The following is a 26,704-nucleotide window of genomic DNA, read 5'->3' as shown; positions in this document are numbered from 1 at the left end:
CTATCAATATGTATTCCAAGAAATTTAGACACATCCATTCTTTCTTTTGGTTGATTTCCACATGTTACATTTATTTCTCTTACTTTTTTTGTTTTTGTATGGAACTGGATAAAATTTGTCTTACTTGAGCTTGGAGACAGACCATTAACACTGAACCAGTTAATCACTTCAGAGAGTATGTTGTTAACTAACTCCTCGAAATTAACATCTGATTTTCCACTCATGAAGATGGTGGTATCATCAGCAAAAAGAGTAAATTTGCAAGGCAGGCTTGCACACAATGGTAAGGCATTTATAAACATCAAAAACAACAATGGCCCCAGAATTGAGCCTTGAGGCACACCACAACTAATAGAAGTCCATTCAGACTGAGCGGAGGTATCCCTTGACTCATCTGAGCTGTTTAAAATTACTTTCTGTTTTCTTTCCTGAAGATAAGATTGCAGCCAGTTACCTGCAGCGAGATTGCTGGTCGGTGTTGAAGTTCTCGAGTTTCAGAGGAGGAAGGGGTGCATTGTCATTGCTCTTCTTGAGTTATCTTCTGCCTGAATGGCATTTTCATCTCCTGTGCTTTATGTACCTTGTAAGATCCAGATGGGTTTGAGGTGCATGGAGATGTGAACCTCGTTTGGTGTTAATTTCGTGTGATGTGTCATGTTTGACACGTCTCTGTTTACACATCACACACATTGCATGGGCAACACAGGGGGACACTCGTAGTCAGTGCTTTCACATTATTAGAAAAGTTCACCATGTTGACATGTTTTTCAGTGAAGTATGCACAAACTGCCCATACATGCTTTCCATCAAGACTGCAGTGGGTGCTGTCTCATCCATGTCAGGAAGTTGTGAATGGTGGTACCATTCTCACATTAACTCCCTAAGAGAAGATTTCTTAGCATCCAGTTCCCTACCTAACAAATATGCCTGGTCTTGCAATTCTAGATTCTCATTGTGTAGCCTGAGCCTGTTTTTTGTTTCTTTTTCTTCCTCATAACTCTTGATCACCACTTGTAGTTTGGACTCCAGAGCCCAACAGTCTTCAAGTACAGTTTGAAAGGGGCTGTATCAGAATAATCACCTCTGAAACTGAATTTGTATGTGCTTTTGGGCTGCTGGTGAAACCAGTACAAACTCTGTACTGCTGGTTTGCCTGAGGATTCCTAGTGTTAGGTCAGAGGAGAGGTGAAATCAATGGAGAAAATCCGTGCCCAAGATCAGTTCATGAACATCTGCAATCACAAACTGCAATGAAAATTCTCATGCAGACTGAGGTCCACAGTGTGTGTGATGCTTTCATATAGGCTGATAAGAGTGTTGTTTGTAGTGCACAGTTGGATGACAGACATCGTATGTTCAGTTTGTGACTGTTCCCAGGAATGTTGTTCCCTCCAGAGCCAGTGTCTATAAGGAGATATTTATTTGCTGTGTTGTCTAACACAAACAGTCTACCACCATCACTTGTAGGTGGGGCAAAACTAGTTTAACTCACTCACTTGAGTTGTAGGTGGCTTTGTTGTGCATTTGGACAACATAGAGCACCTGCAAGCCTACTTGCCAAAACATGAGTGAAAGCAACATCGCTGCAGCCCTGCCTCCTCACTGCCATGAGAACTGTTATTGTTAGCAGCAGGTGTGGCAGCTGCTCTCAGGGCAGTCACTTATGATGTCATTCTTGTTAGTGTATGCAGCTGCTTAGGTAGTAGCATCTCATCATGTGTGCAGCCAGTGCATCAGGCCAGGAATCTGCTGATGGCAATCACTGTTATACATCATATCTGACCATTGTCATAGCTATGGCATTGCAAAAGTCTGTTAGACAAAAGTAATTTGTTTTCCCTCATATTGTATTCATGCAGAATCATTGCTGGTTGTATCTGAGGCAGTAATTTAATTAAACAGAGTTTGCTGGCTGGCATGAAAGTCAGGTTGATCAATTCAAAGATGTCTCCACAGATGAGATGGTGCCCTGCTGCCTAACTGTTCCTCATAAATTACTTGTTGTAACTGTAGCTCTGGTGTCTTGGCCAGTCAGCGGAGCACCAGTGTTTTTCGAGTGTCGAATTTGCCTTTGGCCACGCATCCTTGTTTGATGTCACTAATAATGCGGGCATAATCTCCTATGTTGCTTAGCAGGGCCATGAACATAGATGTATCACCAGTGATTCCAGCATTGTTTACAGCAAAACCTCTGTAATTGCAGACCTGGAGACCCGAGCCTCCATTTCATCTTAGGTGGACGATGGCTGACTACTACATTTCAAAAAAATGAAAGTAATATCATGGATAAAATCAAAACTATGCAGGGAGTGGGTGTGATCACTGGCTGAGATGTTTACAATGTGCCCACTTTAGCTGAATTGTTGTTTCACCTGCCACCAATCAGACCCAGTGTGGTTTCTATGTGTAGTTTGGTTCATGTTACATATTTATTATTCTTCCTGCCATTTTTTGCCAATGTGAGCAGTGACTCTTAAAAGCTGAATGGAAATTCATTTCATTGGATATGAAAGTCTTAGTACTGAAAAATTGGGTAGTGGAGAGATTATAAAAAAAGATAGCAGCAGAGTTAGGTGTAAACAAAGTAACAGTAAGTGACTGGCAATGAAACAGCATCAAACTAGAGCAGCGTTATTCTACCAAAGCATCTTGTTCTTCTTCCAAAAAGGCATAAAAATTCAAAGATCATAAATTCATGAACACATCAGATTACAAAAAGACTAGTAAACCCCCTTATTTGTGATGTACTCAACAGCGAGCTAAATGATGTCCAATAAGTGGTCCGATGATTCAGGAGGAAGACTTTCATTTTGAAAAAAAATAGAAAAAAAAGAAAGTTTTTCTGCTGTTTGTGGGTGCTGGTGCTGGATAGGTAGAAGAGAAGTACAGGTTATGGTAGCTTGAAAACTGTGGTGAAAAGTGATCCAAGAAAAAATTTCTAAAACAAACTCTAAGTAATAGGTTAACTGATGAAATAACTTCGTTATTTTTGATAAAATTTTGAACACCAAGTACTCAATTTATTTTTAAATAAAAAGTCTTTAAAACTGTCACTCTTCATGTAATTTGAGTTTTTATCAAATTCAAGTTCTACTTTGTCTCAATTACTCTCAATTACTGGAGTTTTACTGTAGTATCTACATCTACATCTACATCTATACTCCGTGAGCCACCTTACGGTGTGTGGCGGAGGGTACTTGTTGTACCACTATCTGATCCCCCCTTCCCTGTTCCATTCACGAATTGTGCGTGGGAAGAACGACTGCTTGTAAGTCTCCGTATTTGCTCTAATTTCTCGGATCTTTTCGTTGTGATCATTACGCGAGATATATGTGGGCGGTAGTAATATGTTGCCCATCTCTTCCCGGAATGTGCTCTCTCGTAATTTCGATAATAAACCTCTCCGTATTGCGTAACGCCTTTCTTGAAGTGTCCGCCACTGGAGCTTGTTCAGCATCTCCGTAACGCTCTCGCGCTGACTAAATGTCCCCATGACGAATCGCGCTGCTTTTCGCTGGATCATGTCTATCTCTTCTATTAATCCAACCTGGTAAGGGTCCCATACTGATGAGCAATACTCAAGAATCGGACGAACAAGCGTTTTGTAAGCTACTTCTTTCATCGATGAGTCACATTTTCTTAGAATTCTTCCTATGAATCTCAACCTGGCGCCTGCTTTTCCCACTATTTGTTTTATGTGATCATTCCACTTCAGATCGCTCCGGATAGTAACTCCTAAGTATTTTACGGTCGTTACCGCTTCCAATGATTTACCACCTATGGCATAATCGTACTGGAATGGATTTCTGCCCCTATGTATGCGCATTATATTACATTTATCTACGTTTAGGGAAAGCTGCCAGCTGTCGCACCATGCATTAATCCTCTGCAGGTCCTCCTGGAGTACGTACGAGTCTTCTGATGTTGCTACTTTCTTGTAGACAACCGTGTCATCTGCAAGCCTCACAGAGCTACCGATGTTGTCAACTAAGTCATTTATGTATATTGTAAACAATAAAGGTCCTATCACGCTTCCCTGCGGTACTCCCGAAATTACCTCTACATCTGCAGATTTTGAACCGTTAAGAATGACATGTTGTGTTCTCTCTTCTAGGAAATCCTGAATCCAATCACAAACCTGGTCCGATATTCCGTAAGCTCGTATTTTTTTCACTAAACGTAAGTGCGGAACCGTATCAAATGCCTTCCTGAAGTCCAGGAATACGGCATCAATCTGCTCGCCAGTGTCTACGGCACTGTGAATTTCTTGGGCAAATAGGGCGAGCTGAGTTTCACATGATCTCTGTTTGCGGAATCCATGTTGGTTATGATGAAGGAGATTTGTATTATCTAAAAACGTCATAATACGAGAACACAAAACATGTTCCATTATTCTACAACAGATTGACGTAAGCGAAATAGGCCTATAATTATTCGCATCTGATTTATGACCCTTCTTGAAAATGGGAACGACCTGCGCTTTCTTCCAGTCGCTAGGTACTTTACGTTCTTCCAGCGATCTACGATAAATTGCTGATAGAAAGGGTGCAAGTTCTTTAGCATAATCACTGTAGAATCTTAAGGGTATCTCGTCTGGTCCGGATGCTTTTCCGCTACTAAGTGATAGCAGTTGTTTTTCAATTCCGATATCGTTTATTTCAATATTTTCCATTTTGGCGTCCGTGCGACGGCTGAAGTCAGGGACCGTGTTATGATTTTCCGCAGTGAAACAGTTTCGGAACACTGAATTCAGTATTTCTGCCTTTCTTCGGTCGTCCTCTGTTTCGGTGCCATCGTGGTCAACGAGTGACTGAATAGGGGATTTAGATCCGCTTACCGATTTTACATATGACCAAAACTTTTTAGGGTTCTTGTTTAGATTGTTTGCGAATGTTTTATGTTCGAATTCATTGAATGCTTCTCTCATTGCTCTCTTTACGCTCTTTTTCGCTTCGTTCAGCTTTTCCTTATCAGCTATGATTCGACTACTCTTAAACCTATGATGAAGCTTTCTTTGTTTCTGTAGTACCTTTCGTACATGATTGTTATACCACGGTGGATCTTTCCCCTCGCTTTGGACCTTAGTCGGTACGAACTTATCTAAGGCGTACTGGACGATGTTTCTGAATTTTTTCCATTTTTGTTCCACATCCTCTTCCTCAGAAATGAACGTTTGATGGTGGTCACTCAGATATTCTGCGATTTGTGCCCTATCACTCTTGTTAAGCAAATATATTTTCCTTCCTTTCTTGGCATTTCTTATTACACTTGTAGTCATTGATGCAACCACTGACTTATGATCACTGATACCCTCTTCTACATTCACGGAGTCGAAAAGTTCCGGTCTATTTGTTGCTATGAGGTCTAAAACGTTAGCTTCACGAGTTGGGTCTCTAACTATCTGCTCGAAGTAATTCTCGGACAAGGCAGTCAGGATAATGTCACAAGAGTCTCTGTCCCTGGCTCCAGTTCTGATTGTGTGACTATCCCATTCTATACCTGGTAGATTGAAGTCTCCCCCTATTACAATAGTATGATCACGAAACTTCTTCACGACGTTCTGCAGGTTCTCTCTGAGGCGCTCAACTACTACGGTTGCTGATGCAGGTGGTCTATAGAAGCATCCGACTATCATATCTGACCCACCTTTGATACTTAACTTAACCCAGATTATTTCACATTCGCATTCGCTAATAACTTCACTGGATATTATTGAATTCTTTACTGCTATAAATACTCCTCCACCATTGGCGTTTATCCTATCCTTGCGGTATATATTCCATTCTGTGTCTAGGATTTCGTTACTGTTCACTTCCGGTTTTAACCAACTTTCCGTTCCTAATACTATATGCGCACTATTTCCTTCAATAAGAGATACTAATTCAGGAACCTTGCCCTGGATACTCCTGCAGTTTACCAATATTACGTTAACTTTTCCTGTTTTTGGTCTCTGAGGACGGACATTCTTTATCAACGATGATAATGTCCTCTCTGGTAAGCCGTCAGGTATTTTATCGTTTCGCCCAAGGGGGGGTCCCTCTAACCTAAAAAACCCCCGTGTGCACGCCACACGTACTCTGCTACCCTAGTAGCTGCTTCCGGTGTGTAGTGCACGCCTGACCTGTCTAGGGGGGCCCTGCAGTTCTCCACCCAATAACGGAGGTCGATGAATTTGCAACCATTATAGTCGCAGAGTCGTCTGAGCCTCTGGTTTAGACCCTCCACACGGCTCCAAACCAGAGGACCGCGATCGACTCTGGGCACTATGCTGCAGATATTAAGCTCAGCTTGCACTCCGCGTGCGATGCTGGTTGTCTTCACCAAATCAGCCAGCCGCCGGAAGGAACCAAGGATGGCCTCAGAACCCAAGCGGCAGGCGTCATTCGTTCCGACATGTGCTACTATCTGCAGCCGGTCACACCCAGTGCGTTCAATAGCTGCCGGAAGGGCCTCCTCCACATTACGGACGAGACCCCCCGGCAAGCACACCGAGTGCACACTGGCATTCTTCCCCGACCTACCCGCTATTTTCCTAAGGGGCTCCATAACCCGCCTAACGTTGGAGCTCCCTATAACTAATAGGCCCGCCCTCTGTGACTGTCGGGACCTTGCCGGAGAATCGGCCACTGGCCCAACAGGCGAGGCATCCTGTGGTGGCTCGGAAACGATGTCATCACCACTAGGAAGCACCCCGTACCTGTTGGAAAGGGGTAAGGCAGCTGCCACGCGGCCAGATCCCACCTTCGCCTTTCGGCCAGGCACGCGCGAGCCCACCACTGTCCGCCATTCACCCTGGAGTGATGGCTGACCGGTAAGATGCTCACTGCCGGAAGACGCAGCGACATCAGGGGTTCCATGTGATTCCAAGGCCACCGAAGTAGGCATAGGTCTCACCACAGTTGCCCCAACGCCACTACGAGCCGACGCCTGCGCCTCGAGCTCGATGAGCCTAACAGACAAAGCCTCCACCTGCCCCCGAAGAGTGGCCAATTCTCCTTGCGTCCGCTCACAACAACCACAGTCCCTACACATGACTATGTTTACCCTACTCTATACGGTGACAAATTCCCAAGATAATCTTCTGATGAGCTACTCTGATAATCAAGAAACACTCACTGAAATACGAGACGCGAAAACTACACTAGGTTTTCCCAGAAAAACTATTTAAAAGCTAAGCTCAGCAAATAAGTACAAAAACGCTTTATACAAACAGTACTCGCTGCTGCTGGTGCTCTATTTGATAATCACAGACTATGTTGACGGGTATTCCATCTGGATGGCCAATAGTTTAAGTTGAGAATCCAATGGCGTACGTCCTCTACAGAAGTCCTTTTGTGGATGTGTTGGGATATGTGGTCCAAGCTCAGTGGCAGGTGAGATCCCACAGACTGTCTGCAGTGAAGGTGGAAAACAAAAGTGTGTTCTCATGTGGTGCAGCTGGCTGGGTCTTGAATTGGATTCTGAACAGGTTCATCTGGATCATTCCTAAAATGGTTGGATGAGTAAAATCAGACGAGATGTTGCCATGCAGACCTGAATTTGTTGCCTGGATATTGTCTAGTTGATATGAGAAAAGATTTGCCTCAACACTGAAGTCACCTAGAAGGACAAAATGCATGCCACATTGTTTGTGCACACATTCACCATTGTCGTTGTCAATGGTAAGACACAGTTGAATATCGCCTTCCTGTTTCACACAAATTGTAACCTGATCAGCATGGAAGAAAACATTTTGCTAGTCATTCTTAAAGTCACCATTCTGTCCAAATTGTTCAAAAAGATGGTGATCATGGGATGACTCCATTGTCAAAGTTAACACTATATCACATTGTACACTTGTTACATCAAAATAGATAATGCCATCCATTGTGAGATCAGCAGTGTAGGAATTCCAGTGAGGGGTGGCTTGCAAAATGAAGCTGGAAGCCATGAGTGAAGTCAACATTAATTTTGTTACTGATAACAGAGCATACAGAAAGATCATGTTCATACAAAACAGTTGTTCACAGCAAACTAAGAATGGCTAGACTGACAAAGATACTCCTCTCTGTTGGAGCTGGGGGGATGGGGTGTCAACTCATATCACTGCCAAAGAGTCTTATTTGTGTGATATTTTGTGTCAACAACGGTGTGGTCCTCATAACTTCATTACAAAGTCAGCAGCACAAACCATTGAATATTCATTCAAAATTTTATCTATCTAGAAAGTAATTCTTTTCTCTGTTTGGAAGAAAATATGTGCTAATCTCTTAAAGTGGTTACTGCTAGTCCACAAAAAAGAATTTATTTGTTTATTCCATTTAATTTCCTAATTGCACTATCTTATGAATATTATCCCCTCTTGTGTAGACTGGTCAGCCATCAGATCTTCCTCCAGATGATGAGCCAGGAAATGAGTGGACAGATATGTTCAAGGTTGCGCAGTTGCATCACTTGAAGGCTCTTCTTTGGAAGAATGTACTGTGGATGTGGCGAAACTATGGGTATGTATAAATGTTACTATGGTTTCATTGAACTTAAATACACGTTTTTAGATGTAGAAAGATGTTATACTAAAATAGATTAAAAACTCACATTGAGAGACAGTACAACCTGTAAAAGGATAAACGGCAGTATAAAAATATTACTCTAAACTTTAAAGGCATAAGCCTCTTCCTTTCAGTTTCGACTGTATTGCAGATAATTTGGTAACTTAATGCTATTCTGGTGTTCTATGTCTTGTTTCCTTCATTGTATGAGTTTCGAACTAAGCACATATTCATCAGTGAATTTAGTATGTATTTAATGTTGTTTTTCTTTTGTCTTCCATTTTGTCCAGTAGTTTTTACCACAAACACCCAAAACAAGACTCATGATATTTATAACATGCGGCAACAGATAAAAAAGTATGTCAACTCAGTTACTCTGAACATCACATTTTACATTATACTTCCATTTCCACATTTCTGAGGAGGCATCTTTGGTTGTGTAAGATCCCTACAACACAAAATCGACTACACTATAATACTGATTGAGAGTCATTACTTAGAGGCTCATTTTCTATTTAAAGTTATTCAAAAGTGTTATATATATGTATATATACACTCCTGGAAATTGAAATAAGAACACCGTGAATTCATTGTCCCAGGAAGGGGAAACTTTATTGACACATTCCTGGGGTCAGATACATCACATGATCACACTGACAGAACCACAGGCACATAGACACAGGCAACAGAGCATGCACAATGTCGGCACTAGTACAGTGTATATCCACCATTCGCAGCAATGCAGACTGCTATTCTCCCATGGAGACGATCGTAGAGATGCTGGATGTAGTCCTGTGGAACGGCTTGCCATGCCATTTCCACCTGGCGCCTCAGTTGGACCAGCGTTCGTGCTGGACGTGCAGACCGCGTGAGACGACGCTTCATCCAGTCCCAAACATGCTCAATGGGGGACAGATCCAGAGATCTTGCTTGTCAGGGTAGTTGACTTACACCTTCTAGAGCACGTTGGGTGGCACGGGATACATGCGGACGTGCATTGTCCTGTTGGAACAGCAAGTTCCCTTGCCGGTCTAGGAATGGTAGAACGATGGGTTCGATGACGGTTTGGATGTACCGTGCACTATTCAGTGTCCCCTCGACGATCACCAGTGGTGTACGGCCAGTGTAGGAGATCGCTTCCACACCATGATGCCGGGTGTTGGCCCTGTGTGCCTCGGTCGTATGCAGTCCTGATTGTGGCGCTCACCTGCACGGCGCCAAACACGCATACGACCATCATTGGCACCAAGGCAGAAGCGACTCTCATCGCTGAAGATGACACGTCTCCATTCGTCCCTCCATTCACGCCTGTCGCGACACCACTGGAGGCGGGCTGCACGATGTTGGGGCGTGAGCGGAAGACGGCCTAACGGTGTGCGGGACCGTAGCCCAGCTTCATGGAGACGGTTGCGAATGGTCCTCGCCGATACCCCAGGAGCAACAGTGTCCCTAATTTGCTGGGAAGTGGCGGTGCGGTCCCCTACGGCACTGCGTAGGATCCTATGGTCTTGGCGTGCATCCGTGCGTCGCTGCGGTCCGGTCCCAGGTCGACGGGCACGTGCACCTTCCGCCGACCACTGGCGACAACATCGATGTACTGTGGAGACCTCACGCCCCACGTGTTGAGCAATTCGGCGGCACTTCCACCCGGCCTCCCGCATGCCCACTATACGCCCTCGCTCAAAGTCCGTCAACTGCACATACGGTTCACGTCCACGCTGTCGCGGCATGCTACCAGTGTTAAAGACTGCGATGGAGCTCCATATGCCACGGCAAACTGGCTGACACTGACGGCGGCGGTGCACAAATGCTGCGCAGCTAGCGCCATTCGACGGCCAACACCGCGGTTCCTGGTGTGTCCGCTGTGCCGTGTGTGTGATCATTGCTTGTACAGCCCTCTCGCAGTGTCCGGAGCAAGTATGGTGGGTCTGACACACCGGTGTCAATGTGTTCTTTTTTCCATTTCCAGGAGTGTATATATATATATATATATATATATATATATATATATATATATATATGATGTGACTTACCAAATGAAAGTGCTGGCAGGTCGACAGACACACAAACAAACACAAACATACACACAAAATTCTAGCTTTTGCCTCATCAGGAAAGAGGGAAGGAGAGAGAAAGATGAAAGGATGTGGGTTTTAAGGGAGAGGGTAAGGAGTCATTCCAATCCCGGGAGCGGAAAGACTTACCTTAGGGGGAAAAAAGGACGGGTATACACTCGCACACACACACATATCCATCCACACATATACAGACACAAGCAGACATATTTAAAGACAAAGAGTTTGGGCAGAGATGTCAGTCGAGGTAGAAGTGCAGGGGCAAAGATGTTGTTGAATGACAGGTGAGGTATGAGTGGCGGCAACTTGAAATTAGCGGAGATTGAGGCCTGGTGGATAACGGGAAGAGAGGATGTATTGAAGAGAAAGTTCCCATCTCCGGAGTTCGGATGGGTTGGTGTTAGTGGGAAGTATCCAGATAACCCGGACGGTGTAACACTGTGCCAAGACGTGCTGGCCATGCACCAAGGCATGTTTAGCCACAGGGTGATCCTCGTTACCAACAAACACTGTCACAGGCAGATATATATATGTTGCCTTTACAAATGTCTGCTTGTGTCTGTGTATGTGCGGATGGATATGTGTGTGTGTGTGCGACAGGTCGACAGACACACAAACAAACACAAACATACACACAAAATTCAAGCTTTCGCAACAAACTGTTGCCTCATCAGGAAAGAGGGAAGGAGAGGGAACGACGAAAGGATGTGGGTTTTAAGGGAGAGGGTAAGGAGTCATTCCAATCCCGGGAGCGGAAAGACTTACCTTAGGGGGGGAAAAAGGAAAAAAGGACGGGTATACACTCGCGCACACACACACACATATCCATCCACACATATACAGACACAAGCAGACGTATTTAAAGACAAAGAGTTTGGGCAGAGATGTCAGTCGAGGCGGAAGTATAGAGGCAAAGAAGTTGTTGAAAGACAGGTGAGGTATGAGTGGCGGCAATTTGAAATTAGCGGAGATTGAGGCCTGGTGGATAACGAGAAGAGAGGATATACTGAAGGGCAAGTTCCCATCTCCGGAGTTTGGATAGGTTGGTGTTGGTGGGAAGTATCCAGATAACCCGGACGGTGTAACACTGTGCCAAGATGTGCTGGCTGTGCACCAAGGCATGTTTAGCCACAGGGTGATCCTCATTACCAACAAACACTGTCTTCCTGTGTCCATTCATGTGAATGGACAGTTTGTTGCTGGTCATTCCCACATACAATGCATCACAGTGTAGGCAGGTCAGTTGGTAAATCACGTGGGTGCTTTCACACGTGGCTCTGCCTTTGATCGTGTACACCTTCCGGGTTACAGGACTGGAGTAGGTGGTGGTGAAAGGGTGCATGGGACAGGTTTTGCACCGGGGGCGGTTACAAGGATAGGAGCCAGAGGGTAGGGAAGGTGGTTTGGGGATTTCATAGGGATGAACTAACAGGTTACGAAGGTTAGGTGGACAGCGGAAAGACACTCTTGGCGGAGTGGGGAGGATTTTATGAAGGATGGATCTCATTTCAGGGCAGGATTTGAGGAAGTCGTATCCGTGCTGGAGAGCCACATTCAGAGTCTGGTCCAGTCCCGGAAAGTATCCTGTCACAAGTGGGGCACTTTTGTGGTTCTTCTGTGGGGGATTCTGGGTTTGAGGGGACGAGGAAGTGGCTCTGGTTATTTGCTTCTGTACCAGGTCGGGAGGGTAGTTGCGGGATGCGAAAGCTGTTGTCAGGTTGTTGGTGTAATGGTTCAGGGATTCCGGACTGGAGCAGATTCGTTTGCCACGAAGACCTAGGCTGTAGGGAAGGGACCGTTTGATGTGGAATGGGTGGCAGCTGTCATAATGGAGGTACTGTTGCTTGTTGGTGGGTTTGATGTGGACGGACGTGTGAAGTTGGCCATTGGACAGGTGGAGGTCAACGTCAAGGAAAGTGGCATGGGATTTGGAGTAGGACCAGGTGAATGTGATGGAACCAAAGGAGTTGAGGTTGGAGAGGAAATTCTGGAGTTCTTCCTCACTGTGAGTCCAGATCATGAAGATGTCATCAATAAATCTGTACCAACCTTTGGGTTGGCAGACCTGGGTAATCAAGAAGGCTTCCTCTAAGCGACCCATGAATAGGTTGGCGTACGAGGGGGCCATCCTGGTACCCATGGCTGTTCCCTTTAATTGTTGGTATGTCTGTCCTTCAAAAGTGAAGAAGTTGTGGGTCAGGATGAAGTTGGCTAAGGTAATAAGGAAAGAGGTTTTAGGTAGGGTGGCAGGTGATCGGCGTGAAAGGAAATGCTCCATCGCAGCGAGGCCCTGGACGTGCGGAATATTTGTGTATAAGGAAGTGGCATCAATGGTTACAATGATGGTTTCCGGGGGTAACAGATTGGGTAAGGATTCCAGGCGTTCGAGGAATTGGTTGGTGTCTTTGATGAAGGATGGGAGACTGCATGTAATGGGTTGAAGGTGTTGATCTACGTAGGCAGAGATACGTTCTGTGGGGGCTTGGTAACCAGCTACAATGGGGCGGCCGGGATGATTGGTTTTGTGGATTTTAGGAAGAAGGTAGAAGGTGGGGGTGCGGGGTGTCGGTAGGGTCAGGACGTTGATGGAGTCAGGTGAAAGGTTTTGCAGGGGCCTAAGGTTCTGAGGATTCCTTGAAGCTCCGCCTGGACATCGGGAATGGGGTTACCTTGGCAAACTTTGTATGTGGTGTTGTCTGAAAGCTGACGCAGTCCCTCAGCCACATACTCCCGACAATCAAGTACCACGGTCGTGGAATCCTTGTCCGCCGGAAGAATGACGATGGATCAGTCAGCCTTCAGATCACGGATAGCCTGGGCTTCAGCAGTGGTGATGTTGGGTGTAGGATTAAGGTTTTTTAAGAAGGATTGAGATGCAAGGCTGGAAGTCAGAAATTCCTGGAAGGTTTGGAGAGGGTGATTTTGAGGAAGTGGAGGTGGGTCCCGCTGTGACGGAGGACGGAACTGTACCAGGCCGGGTTCAATTTGAATGGTGTCTTGCGGAGTTGGATCATTAGGAGTAGGGTTAGGATCATTTTTCTTCGTGGCAAAGTGATATTTCCAGCAGAGAGTACGAGTGTAGGACAGTAAATCTTTGACGAGGGCTGTTTGGTTGAATCTGGGAGTGGGGCTGAAGGTGAGGCCTTTGGATAGGACAGAGGTTTCGGATTGGCAGAGAGATTTGGAGGAAAGGTTAACTACTGAATTAGGGTGTTGTGGTTCCAGATTGTGTTGATCGGAATTTTGAGGTTTTGGAGGGAGTGGAACTGGAAGTGGGAGATTGAGTAGATGGGAGAGACTGGGTTTGTGTGCAATGAGAGGAGGTTGAGGTTTGCTGGAAAGGTTGTGAAGAGTGAGTGAGTTGCCTGTCCGGAGGTGGGAAACCAGGAGATTGGATAGTTTTTTGAGGTGGAGGGTGGCATGCTGTTCTAATTTACGGTTGGCCTGTAGGAGGATGCTCTGAACAGCCGGTGTGGATGTGGGAGAGGAAAGATTAAGGACTTTTATTAAGGATAGGAGTTGACGGGTGTGTTCATTGGCTGAGTTGATGTGTAGGTGAAGGATTAGGTGGGTGAGGGCAATGGATTGTTCAGTTTGGAACTGGTATAGGGACTGATGGAAGGAAGGGTTGCAGCCAGAGATGGGAACTTTAAGTGTGAGGCCTTTGGGGGTAATGCCAAATGTCAGACAAGCCTGAGAAAATAGAATATGGGAGCGTAATCTGGCTAGGGCGAAGGCATGTTTGCGGAGGGAATGTAAATAAAACTTAATGGGGTCATTGTGGGGGTGTTGTGAGGGTGACATGGTATTAGAAGGTGGAAAGTGTAACATGAGGTGAAATGAAAATGAAAATAAAAATATATGGGGAGAGATAAAGGTGAACTGGAAAGTAACTGGAGATCTGGAATGGAAAAAGGCGAAAAGGTGTTGGTTACAGCTGGGCTATGTTGGACTTGGGTTGGTAGACAACGATGTGCACAAAGGTTAGGTGGTTGTGTTGCCGCCAAAACACGTTAAAGGACGGAGAAATTTTGGAAAATTTCGAAAAAACTGCGTGTAGTATATCAAAAGGAGTGGTTTTGTGGTGGCAGATTATGAAAATGAGGCTAACAATTGTCTGACGAAGAAATAATGACGTTAAAACCTGTGGGAAGCGGCTAAAAATTATAAGTGATGTGGGAAAAACGGAAATGGAAATAAAGCGAAAGTTATTAGAACTAGCCGAAATGATTGTTTAAAAGGTGAAAGGAACTGTTTGTGAACTAGAAACGGTGGATATTAAAGCGGCGGTAGTGCTGAAAGCGGCAAAAAAATTTTTTGGTTATGGTTTGGAAGTGGGTTACGTATTATTGAGTATATATAGGCGGGATAAAATAATATAGCAGATTACGGTAAAAAGGAGAAGGTGAATACAAAGTGAAACTACTGGCAAAAACAGAAAGAGGAAAATAAGACGACAGAAAAGATTTCGAAATGCAACAGTGACAATAAGAAACGTAATTGTTGGATTCAAATTAATGATTTCAATATAATAGAGGGAAACATTCCACGTGGGAAAAAATATATATAAAAACAGAGATGAGGTGACTTACCGAACGAAAGCACTGGCAGGTCGATAGACACACGAACAAACACAAACATACACACAAAATTCTAGCTTTCGCAACCAATGGTTGCCTCATCAGGAAAGAGGGAAGGAGAGGGAAAGACGAAAGGATGTGGGTTTTAAGGGAGCGGGTAAGGAGTCATTCCAATCCCGGGAGCGGAAAGACTTACCTTAGGGGGAAAAAAGGACAGGTATACACTCGCACACACACACATATCCATCCACACATACAGACACAAGCAGACATATTTAAAGACAAAGAGTTTGGGCAGAGATGTCAGTCGAGGCGGAAGTATAGAGGCAAAGAAGTTGTTGAAAGACAGGTGAGGTATGAGTGGCGGCAACTTGAAATTAGCGGAGTTTGAGGCCTGGCGGATAACGAGAAGAGAGGATATACTGAAGGGCAAGTTCCCATCTCCGGAGTTCGGATAGGTTGGTGTTGGTGGGAAGTATCCAGATAACCCGGACGGTGTAACACTGTGCCAAGATGTACTGGCTGTGCACCAAGGCATGTTTAGCCACAGGGTGATCCTCATTACCAACAAACACTGTCTTCCTGTGTCCATTCATGCGAATGGACAGTTTGTTGCTGGTCATTCCCACATACAATGCATCACAGTGTAGGCAGGTCAGTTGGTAAATCACGTGGGTGCTTTCACACGTGGCTCTGCCTTTGATCGTGTACACCTTCCGGGTTACAGGACTGGAGTAGTTGGTGGTGGGAGGGTGCATGGGACAGGTTTTGCACCGGGGGCGGTTACAAGGATAGGAGCCAGAGGGTAGGGAAGGTGGTTTGGGGATTTCATAGGGATGAACTAACAGGTTACGAAGGTTAGGTGGACGGCGGAAAGACACTCTTGGCAGAGTGGGGAGGATTTCATGAAGGATGGATCTCATTTCAGGGCAGGATTTGAGGAAGTCGTATCCCTGCTGGAGAGCCACATTCAGAGTCTGGTCTGAGGAAGAACTCCAGAATTTCCTCTCCAACCTCAACTCCTTTGGTTCCATCACATTCACCTGGTCCTACTCCAAATCCCATGCCGCTTTCCCTGACGTTGACCTCCACCTGTCCAATGGCCAACTTCACACGTCCGTCCACATCAAACCCACCAACAAGCAACAGTACCTCCATTATGACAGCTGCCACCCATTCCACATCAAACGGTCCCTTCCCTACAGCCTAGGTCTTCGTGGCAAACGAATCTGCTCCAGTCCGGAATCCCTGAACCATTACACCAACAACCTGACAACAGCTTTCGCATCCCGCAACTACCCTCCCGACCTGGTACAGAAGCAAATAACCAGAGCCACTTCCTCATCCCCTCAAACCCAGAATCCCCCACAGAAGAACCACAAAAGTGCCCCACTTGTGACAGGATACTTTCCGGGACTGGACCAGACTCGGAATGTGGCTCTCCAGCAGGGACACGACTTCCTCAAATCCTGCCCTGAAATGAGATCCATCCTTCATGAAATCCTCCCCACTCTGCCAAGAGTGTCTTTCCGCCGTCCACCTAACCTTCGTAACCTGTTAGTTCATCCCTATGAAATCCCCAAACCACCTTCCCTACCCTCTGGCTCCTATCCTTGTAACCGCCCCCGGTGCAAAACCTGTCCCATGCACCCTCCCACCACCACCTACTCCAGTCCTGTAACCCGGAAGGTGTACACGATCAAAGGCAGAGCCACGTGTGAAAGCACCCACGTGATTTACCAACTGACCTGCCTACACTGTGATGCATTGTATGTGGGAATGACCAGCAACAAACTGTCCATTCGCATGAATGGACACAGGCAGACAGTGTTTGTTGGTAATAAGGATCACCCTGTGGCTAAACATGCCTTGGTTCACAGCCAGCACATCTTGGCACAGTGTTACACTGTCCGGGTTATCTGGATACTTCCCACCAACACCAACCTATCCGAACTCCGGAGATGGGAACTTGCCCTTCAGTATATCCTCTCTTCTCGTTATCCGCCAGGCCTCAATCTCCGCTAATTTCAAATTGCCGCCACTCATACTTCACCTGTCTTTCAACAACTTCTTTGCCTCTATACTTCCGCCTCGACTGACATCTCTGCCCAAACTCTTTGTCTTTAAATATGTCTGCTTGTGTCTGTATGTGTGGATGGATATGTGTGTGTGTGCGAGTGTATACCTGTCCTTTTTTCCCCCTAAGGTAAGTCTTTCCGCTCCCGGGATTGGAATGACTCCTTACCCTCTCCCTTAAAACCCACATCCTTTCGTCTTTCCCTCTCCTTCCCTCTTTCCTGATGAGGCAACCGTTGGTTGCGAAAGCTAGAATTTTGTGTGTATGTTTGTGTTTGTTTGTGTGTCTATCGACCTGCCAGCGCTTTCGTTCGGTAAGTCACCTCATCTCTGTTTGTTTTATATATATATATATATATATAGAGGGAAACATTCCATGTGGGATAAATATATCTAAAAACAAAGATGATGAGACTTACCAAACAAAAGCGCTGGCAGGTCGATAGACACACAAACATACACACAAAATTTACAAATGTCTGCTTGTGTCTGTGTATGTGCGGATGGATATGTGTGTGTGTGTATGTGAGTGTATACCCATCCTTTTTTTCCCCTAAGGTAAGTCTTTCCGCTCCCGGGATTGGAATGACTCCAAAATAAACAATATTATACTTAATCAAATATAAGAAATTAGAATTTTATGTACATATATGTAGACACAAAAGGCACATAGCTAAAATGTTACAGACGCTTCTGGATTAACTGTTCTGAAGTAAACAATATTTTAGTGAAGCATGTATAACAAAACGAATTTCATGTCCATATAAATGAGCACAAAGGACACATAACTACACACACTAATTACCAGGAGGACCTTAGTAAAAAGTCTAGTTTTATCTGAAACACTTTGATAGTTATAAACTGCCACACAGAGAAATTATGAGGCAGAACCTACAGTTTTGAGCTATTGACAAATAAATTTTAACCAAATAAAGGCACAAGAAAGTTTTATTAGTAAGCTTCATTAAATTTCTCATACAAGGGAATGGTCCAATAAGACATGTTGAAACCTACCCTGGATTTTTTTACACAAGAAGAAGACAATGAAAGATTTGCACTGTCAAAATTTTAGCTGCTAAGAGGCACTGCAAGTATTAAAAAAATAGCTGAAAATTGCCAAATTTGTAGCACACCAGGCAGCGGTAGAAATATACACCCCTACTGGCACTGTAGCAACTGCTCATGCACAACTAGGCTCACACACAGCCAAGGTCAGCATAAATTTGTAAACAGGAAACACAACACAACCCGATCATAATTTGTGAAGGACAATTCAGGTTACCATTCATTGATAGTTTCTCTGACACTACAGTACACAGTTGTTATTCTCTCGAATTAGCCACTCAGGTAACATCTATTATAAATTATCAGTTGCTTTTTGCAGTATTTGTAAGTATTGACAATATAGATAAAGTTGAATTAATCTTAACTGTTCTTACGTGAGAGTACCTTTTTTTTCTTCCAGTTTCATAGTAATGTGGAATCCAATTAACGTTCTCAATTTAGCAATGATGAAATATGAAGAAGGTAGTTTCCAGCCAAAATCACCTCCTTCTCCTGAGGATGTACATATGTGTCATTTGTTAGTCAATTTCCTTGACATTCATTCAAATGATATCAACATTTCATTTGGAATTGTGAATACATTAGAAGAAAAAGGAAATAACTGTTATGATTCCATGAATTGTGGTTTTGATGACATCAGTTGTGCCAGTAACAGTTATGAAGAAGAATACCTTCCAAGCCTTAAAAAAACACCTTTCATCGAGAAAGAAAAGGCAGTGAAATATTGGTTAAACCAAGGAGGGAAAAAAATACTTGAAGTTACGCAGTGTGCAAAGGCATTTTTGTTTCATAAAATCATGTGAACTGTACAAATGGAGGAATGAATTACATAAAGTAAGAAATATGCATCAAACAGAAACCCAAAACCATCTGAATGAAAAACTGTTCGAAAAATTTAGAACTGCTCGTGAGAGGCTATGCACCATTACCAATGAAGATCTAAGAGACTGGATCCTCCAAATTGCAGCTGACATGAACATTGCTGATTTCCAGGCTCTGTCAACTGGGCTACACAGGTTCAAGAAATCATACAGAATAGGAAGTTGCAAAATTACCAAGTTTACGTCACTTAAATGTGTACCGAAGCTGCCAGTGATAGACAATGCTATAGAGAAATTCATAGCTGACATAAAGACGAAACTTGCTGGTTTCCTCACAACTGCTGTTTATAATGCTGATCAGTCAGGTTTCATGAAAGAACTGCATGCACACTGCACTTTATCATTTTGTGGTGAAAAGAGGGTGGAGTCAGTTGCCCAATCAATGAATGCAATGGCATATTCATATACAATAATACCAGTGATAAGTATGAGTGGTTTGCTGTTTCCATTGCTAGACCTGTCTTCAAGAACCACAAAGCAAATTAGGACCAAAAATAAAAAATTGAATGTTTAGTTGCAAAAATCTTGTAATTGGCGTATCAAAATCTGGAAAAATGGGAAAGAATAATTTTCAACATTTTGTTTGAAATGTGTTCCTATCAGCTGCAGAAACTAATTCATTGCTTTTGTTGGATTCATGGTCTGGACATAATGACACCTCTGTTTTTGTGGACGACGATGCAAAATGTGTAGATGTAATGTGGATTCCGCTTGGAACTACTAGTGCAATTCAACTTCTCAATAAATAATTTTTTTTTTTTAAGTGGAAAGCATTTTTCAGGAAATTATCAGGCAACATAATTTCTGATACCTCTCTCTGATTTCAGATACAGTATTCTTAAGTGGAACAGTATCCTTAAGCTCCAGTCATTTGTGCATTACCAGTTTTCTGTGCCACACTTTACAAATTTGATCAAGTATGTCTGGTATGCAGCGCAATATGCAGAACAATGGCCGGGACCATTTTTGACTCCATTCCAGTTCTGTCTAAATAAAACTAGTGGTTACTGCGAAGTGCTGACTGCATCAATTTTTCCTTTCTCCGGTGTGTCTGGTGCAAGAAAAATGTTTTTGTCATTGAATAGACACTTCACAGTTTTGTGATGACTACTGGGAATAAACAAAGAACTGTTTCACTGATAATCAACTGTACAACATTCAAACATTATTATAAGGAATGACCTACAGGAATTGTTATAAAATGTAGTATTGCAAGACACATTTCATTTCAAAGTTTACAGTTCCTCATTGATCGAAGTCGTCTGTGACATCAAACACTGCCATGATTTCATTTTCTCTGCTAGCCACTTTTATCAGGATTACATGTGCAAGAATTGAACTGCCAATATGAAGTTATTCAAAAAAATGTTTCTATAGTTTAAGCCAGGTTTTCACCAGAGCAAACAAGCATGAGCAGAAGATAATTCTAACTGGTGCATCCAGTAGGCCTCTTGCATGTCTTTCAACTGGACACCACTGCAGCTTATTAAGTGTCCCTAACCTTCCCCAGTTACCTTATCGGAAAATGGAGACCTGCAGTTTAATGTGAAATCCGTACCACATATCTTTTGTGGCCACTCCAACATCTGTGAGAAGTGAATGCTTGGTTAAAAATCATAGTGAAAAAGTTGTGGTCTGAACAGGATTTGATCTCATGCTCTCTGGATCGCAAAGCGTGCTCTTTGCCACTAGACCATTTTTGTTTTAGGGGGGGAAAAAATGACCATTAGACCTTACACGCATAGTGGAAACGCTAGCTGTGCCACCTCTTGAGAAGATGGTCGACATCAGTAATTAGTGTTCTGTTCATTAATTTCCCCTCAGTGGTAAAGAGAGATCAGGAAAAAATGGCAGGCGACATACAAGGAAAATTTTGGACCAGTGCTAAGGAAAGATGGAGATGCATTTCCATGTAAAGTGCACGATCTCCAAGCATGTCACACTTCCGTGCAAATGGAGACACTTAAATTCTTCCTTCCCTGTGCCATTTTCCATACTCCATCAAGAACAGTGTGCTCACCATGCAAAATAATCGTCACTGAATGGAAAAGTTTTGAATTGTGGCTCTAACAAGATAGAGTTACATCCTTTATGCTGAATATTAGCTCCAAAAACTAAAAACTAAAACACAGTGTTCATAGGCAATGCCGCTACCTCATTTTCTCTTCTGTTCCCTTTAGTATAAACGAGTCTACCCATATATAAACAAATGGTAGCAAATTTTCTGTAAATGCTCATTCGCACATGTTTGCTTCCATTTGCTTCTTTGTAAGTCAGGCTTTAGGTGCTTAAAATTGCTGTCTGTAAACTCCGGATAATTCCGCTATGTGGTGCTGCATGGGTGATTTGCTGAGTCCCATGCTAAGCAGGCAGGGCTGTACAGACTGCTGTGTTAAGCTGTTCTTTGCACAGAAACTTCAACATTTTTTACAAAATGCTTGCAGTGCCTCTTAGCACCTAAAATTTTAGCAGTGCATTTCTTTCATTGTCTTCTTCCTGTGTAAAAAATTTCAGGGTAGGTTTCGACATGTCCTATTGGACCATTCCCTTGATAGTTTCACAGGTTCTTAGAGCATAGGAGCATAGCAAGCATTTTGTAAATCCCATCATGAAAGAAAGCCTTCAGTATTGTGGAATAAATCAAGCTCTATATTAATAGGCAGAAGCAGGAAGAGCAGGCTACTTCTGCAAAGTGTACTAACAAGGAATTGTAACTTGTGTTAATCTGATCACTCTTATGATACTATTGGAATTATAATACTATTGGAATTATAATACTATTGGAATTTCTTTATAAGGAGAGAAGCAGTTAGTTTGAAAAATTGCATTGCTTCTCCTCTTATACTTCTCAGCTGCTATTTAATGTAATACTTCAAACAAAGTATTTGTGTAACCAAACAAACACTGTTTTTAGCCTTGTTTAAAAATTGTGAAACAAGGCTAAAACAGTTTTTGTTTAGTTAATTTACAATGTTTCACCAAGAATATTATCAACTGACTATATGCTGGAAAATACGAATGATCTGTTTAATTGAATATTAAAGATAAGCATAATTCACATCCTTGAGTCCAACATAATACATTATAAGAGTGGCTAATAATATTTTATTTAGCTCTATTTTGGAATATAAGGCAGTCTTCAATTTCCTGCCTACCAGTTACTAACATACTATTATAGATCTTTGCAACAGAACACAAAATACCATTTAAACAGGGATCCATGGAAATCATTTTTACTTCTAGTATTGTGGTTGTGAATTGCCCAATTCATCTTTACTTTACTCTTTTTATTAACTGTAAACACAATAATGGAGGAAATTTATTGACATATAAGTGTAAGAATCCCAGTGTCCCTGAATAGACCCCTGAAAGAAGTTGTGTTATCAACATCACATAATATTCCTTCTACAGAGGGAAAATGATTTGAGCAAACTAGATTTTTAAAACATTTGGCAGGGAAAATATTGCTCATGAAGGGAGTCACAGCAGAACAGAGAAAGAGGAATATCAATAAATGCATAAATTGACTGCTAGGTGTTATGGAAGACACCTCACATTAAATGTAGATAAACAAGATAGTGATCAAATACACAATTTTTTTGTTGTAATAAAGGCAAGCAATATACTTTTAATGGGGATAAATGTGGTTTCCAACCCAGTTTCGACCATAAATCAGTTATGTGAGAGCACTGTAAAGTAAAAAATGATATGAGGAGGGTTATGCAGAAAGTATATTCTCTAGAACCATAAACAGAAACTGCAGTGGCCAAAAAGTTTTATTAGAACATACATTTAAATATTTGAGCATGGAGAACTAATGTGAGATCAGTGCTCCTCTTCCTGGTGTAAAGTGGATGTCAATGTTTCATCACTTGTGAAAATTCTGTCCAAGAACTCATCACTGTCAATGTGGTATTCCTGCAGAAATGTCAATTATGCTCCACATATTTGGTTTGCATACAAGCATCAGATTTCTCGGTGCACCCCAGGCACATAATTTCCAGAAAAATGGTTTTTTAGAGTTAAATGCAACAAGGACAAAGATAAATCTTGGAAATAGCTGTTTAGTTTTGTAATCATGTTAAATGTTACTGAGAATCACCCCATACATGGACATGAAGTTCATTTTGTTAGACACACTTAACTAAAATATTATTTACTTTAGAACAGGAACAGTTGTTAATCAAGATGTGTCAGTAAATGCCCTGCCACAACTGTTTCATAAGATCATATTGAGAGAATATGAGGATGGAATAATTTTTTTTTTTTTGGGGGGGGGGGGGGGAGGGGGGGGGGAGATGGATATAGAAATTTAATAGCTCAAAGAAGCAGTATATGTGACTGTGTCCTACACAGAATGAGCAAAAACATCCCCTTGGACAGCTTCCTGCACTGCTTCATCTTGGAAGCCCCCTCAATCTCCTCAGGAGATTTTGGTAATATGCTCCTGCATCAATTATGAGAATAATCTTTTAGCAACACACCATGGCAGTCCCTAAAAAACCTCAGCATCATCTTGGCCTTGATTCTCAGGTCTTCATGTTTTTGGTACTGGTGTATCCATATGTTTTTGCTGTTTGCTTTCTCCTCTATCTCTGAGTGATGATACATGCAGCACTTGCCCATGGTGATTAGGAGGCTAAAGAAGTCATCAAGATGAGCCTGACACTGCTACAACATTTCTGCTGCTGCCTGTTTTGTGGGCTTTCTGAATAGGTGTGAGCACTCACAGAACCCAGTGGGTGGCATTATTTGTCATTTTAAAAGTGTCATGTAAGATATTTAAACCTAACCTACAACTGATTTTCACTTTTCTCCACTATTTCACCTGTATGTCCTTTCTTCTGTGTCATTCAAACTTGTTTGAACACACTGGACATGGCTGCACCATCTGTGTGCAGTGTTATTCCCCTTAAAATACAGAAAATTAATTACCACATGACATACTACTTTATCAATGGGCTGCACCATTTTATCTTAGTTCCTCTAGTCTGGGAACCTAAGAGCTTGGATAAACATTGTCACATAATTAATGTTCTTGATTGATAACTGTGTTTTACGATCATTACCTACATGCAGACCTCAAGTTGTTTGTGGTTTTCAGATACAGATTGTAACATTATTCATACTTTCAATATTTACTAAGGCAGTTATTACACGGGGGTTAACTATAATTGTATGCTACTGAAGATAAAATATGAATAATTTTGCACTATAATTTACAGTTTTCTGAGAACACAGAATATATGCTTATTTTTAAATTTAACTTGTGCTGGGGTCCTCATGTTCGTTGTTGTACGTAGACATTCCATTACCTGCAGAAAGACTCTACATTCACTTTTATCCTCCAAAACTATGTGTTGTTAATATTCCCATAAATAAAACAGCTAGAATAACATTTCTTAAGTTTATTCATGTGCCAATTACTCTGATCACTGGTCACATGTTAGCTTATTTCACCATCCTGGCTAATTAAAAGCCACAATTACAACACCAAAACCCCCAACTGAGCCTTGCACTGCCCCTTGTATAGACAAATAACAATTACCAATTACTGTTTTTCACTTTAAAGTTTTAATTTAACTTGTTTTATAATAAAGAATCACATTTTTGTATAGTTTTAAGTAAGACAACATATTCTGAATAAATGAATAACAAACTTGAAATAGTTATTTTTGCTGTACACAAAATTTTCCTGTATTAAATTGTATGCAAATTTCACTAATAAAGGTTAAGTATTTTAGTTGCTTTCAATTACAGAGTTTCAAGTGCTAATTTTTTATTATTTTGTACAAGGAACAGTCGCTAAAACTAAGCTGCAAATTGTTAATCTGCTAAATGTTTAAGTTTTGTATATTCGACTATGTGATTTCATAATGTTTTGCAGATACTTCCAATATAATATTCTACATATTTTACACAAAAATTGCATCACGTGAATAAGTTTCTGTCTTCTCATACTCAAACACACATGATGAAGTTTCAGTTTGTATAGGATCTTAATTTTTCATTTGCAGTGAAATAAAAAATTTTTAAAAAAAAATTACAGTGTATCATGTACTTCGATAGAAGCATATATTGACTATTCCAATATGAAAATGTGGGGCTGTTACATTACAAGATACAGTAATCTATAACTAATATCTTCCTCCTCCCAGTGTACTAGTATGTGGATGTCAAACATACTCTAAAATATTTGAGAATTTCATTGCTTGTACAGTCACAATTTTATTTAAAAATACTTTTATTAAATAAGGAATGCTTGGTACTCATCAAAGTCATCTTGCAAAGCTGCTTTTTTATTTTTTTATCAAAGCATATTCTAAAATATTTGTTTTTCCAGTCTTATCTTCTCACAGATTACATTAATTCAAGTCAAATCTGGAGGGAACAGTTTACTTTTTGAATGAGATTTTCACTCTGCAGCGGAATGTGCGCTGATATGAAACTTCCTGGCAGATTAAAACTGTGTGCCGGACCGAGACTCGAACTCGGGACCTTTGCCTTTCACGGGCAAGTGCTCTATCACTGAGCTACCCAAGCACGACTCACGCCCCGTCCTCACAGGTACTGGCAGAAGTAAAGCTGTGAGGATGGGGCATGAGTCGTGCTTGGGTAGCTCAGGTGGTAGAGCACTTGCCCGTGAAAGGCAAAGGTCACGAGTTTGAGTCTCGGCCTGGCACACAGTTTTAATCTGCCAGGAAGTTTCAGTTTGCTTCTTAATTACAGATTTAAATAGCATTACTTTTTTATCAAATTGTGTGTATTGTAGCACATGCAATGAAGCAGAACTAAGTGTTTTGACATATGTGAGAGCAAAAAGTTTTTCTACACACCAAACAAATTAGTTCCTTTGAAGAGAATAATAAATAATACTAAATAATTATATTCCCTTACTGATTTCCATCCACAAGATTTCAAACATACGGCTTCACAAACTAACTTGTATTTACCACTTTTTTTTTTTTTTTTTTTTTTTTTTGCAGGTTTATGGCATTCTTATTTGGTCTGCCTGTTGTAGAAACTGCTCTCTATTGTCTTACAATTGGACGTGACCCAGTGGGATTGCATTTATCTATTGTTAATCATGAGCTCAATAATACTATGGATCCATGCCCAAAACATGAAGGTTGCAGCTATGAACTATTAAGTTGCCGGTATCTGCAGCATCTTTCGAAACGAGGAGTAATACTGGTAGGTCAATTGTAATCCCACTGTCTAGAAACTATCTGTTAATAGTCACATTCCTGTTCTGTATGCCCAGTATGACAAGAGGTTTGTAGAAAATAACTGGTATTTACTTTTCATTTGTTCAGCAGCACTCTGTGGCTGGCTGACATTGCAAAAATGCTAAACAATTATAGAAGTTGTCCAAAAAACCAGCGGTGTGCAAAAAAAAAAAAAAAAAAAAAAAAAAAAAAAAAAAAAAAAAAAAAAAAAAAAAAAAAGAAAAAAAAGTCCCACTGTCATCCATTGCTAATTTCTCATTGTTAATGTCC

General features: G+C 42.1%; 1 protein-coding gene across 2 annotated transcripts in view; it reads left to right on the top strand.

Moving 5' to 3' along the window:
• LOC126475084 (ABC transporter G family member 23) overlaps positions 1–26,704 on the top strand; it is a 380,919-nt gene that overhangs the window by 294,324 nt on the left and 59,891 nt on the right. For both annotated transcript variants that reach the window (XM_050102651.1, XM_050102650.1), the window contains 2 exons: positions 8,350–8,483; positions 26,192–26,399. In XM_050102651.1, the coding sequence (XP_049958608.1) occupies positions 8,350–8,483; positions 26,192–26,399 (342 nt within the window). The remainder of the gene's footprint in view (positions 1–8,349; positions 8,484–26,191; positions 26,400–26,704) is intronic.

The sequence above is a fragment of the Schistocerca serialis genome, chromosome 4, assembly GCF_023864345.2.
Source record: "Schistocerca serialis cubense isolate TAMUIC-IGC-003099 chromosome 4, iqSchSeri2.2, whole genome shotgun sequence".
NCBI lineage: Eukaryota > Metazoa > Arthropoda > Insecta > Orthoptera > Acrididae > Schistocerca > Schistocerca serialis.
The sequence above is the reverse complement of the archived record's forward strand: the minus strand, read 5'-3'. Positions and strand labels throughout refer to the sequence as shown.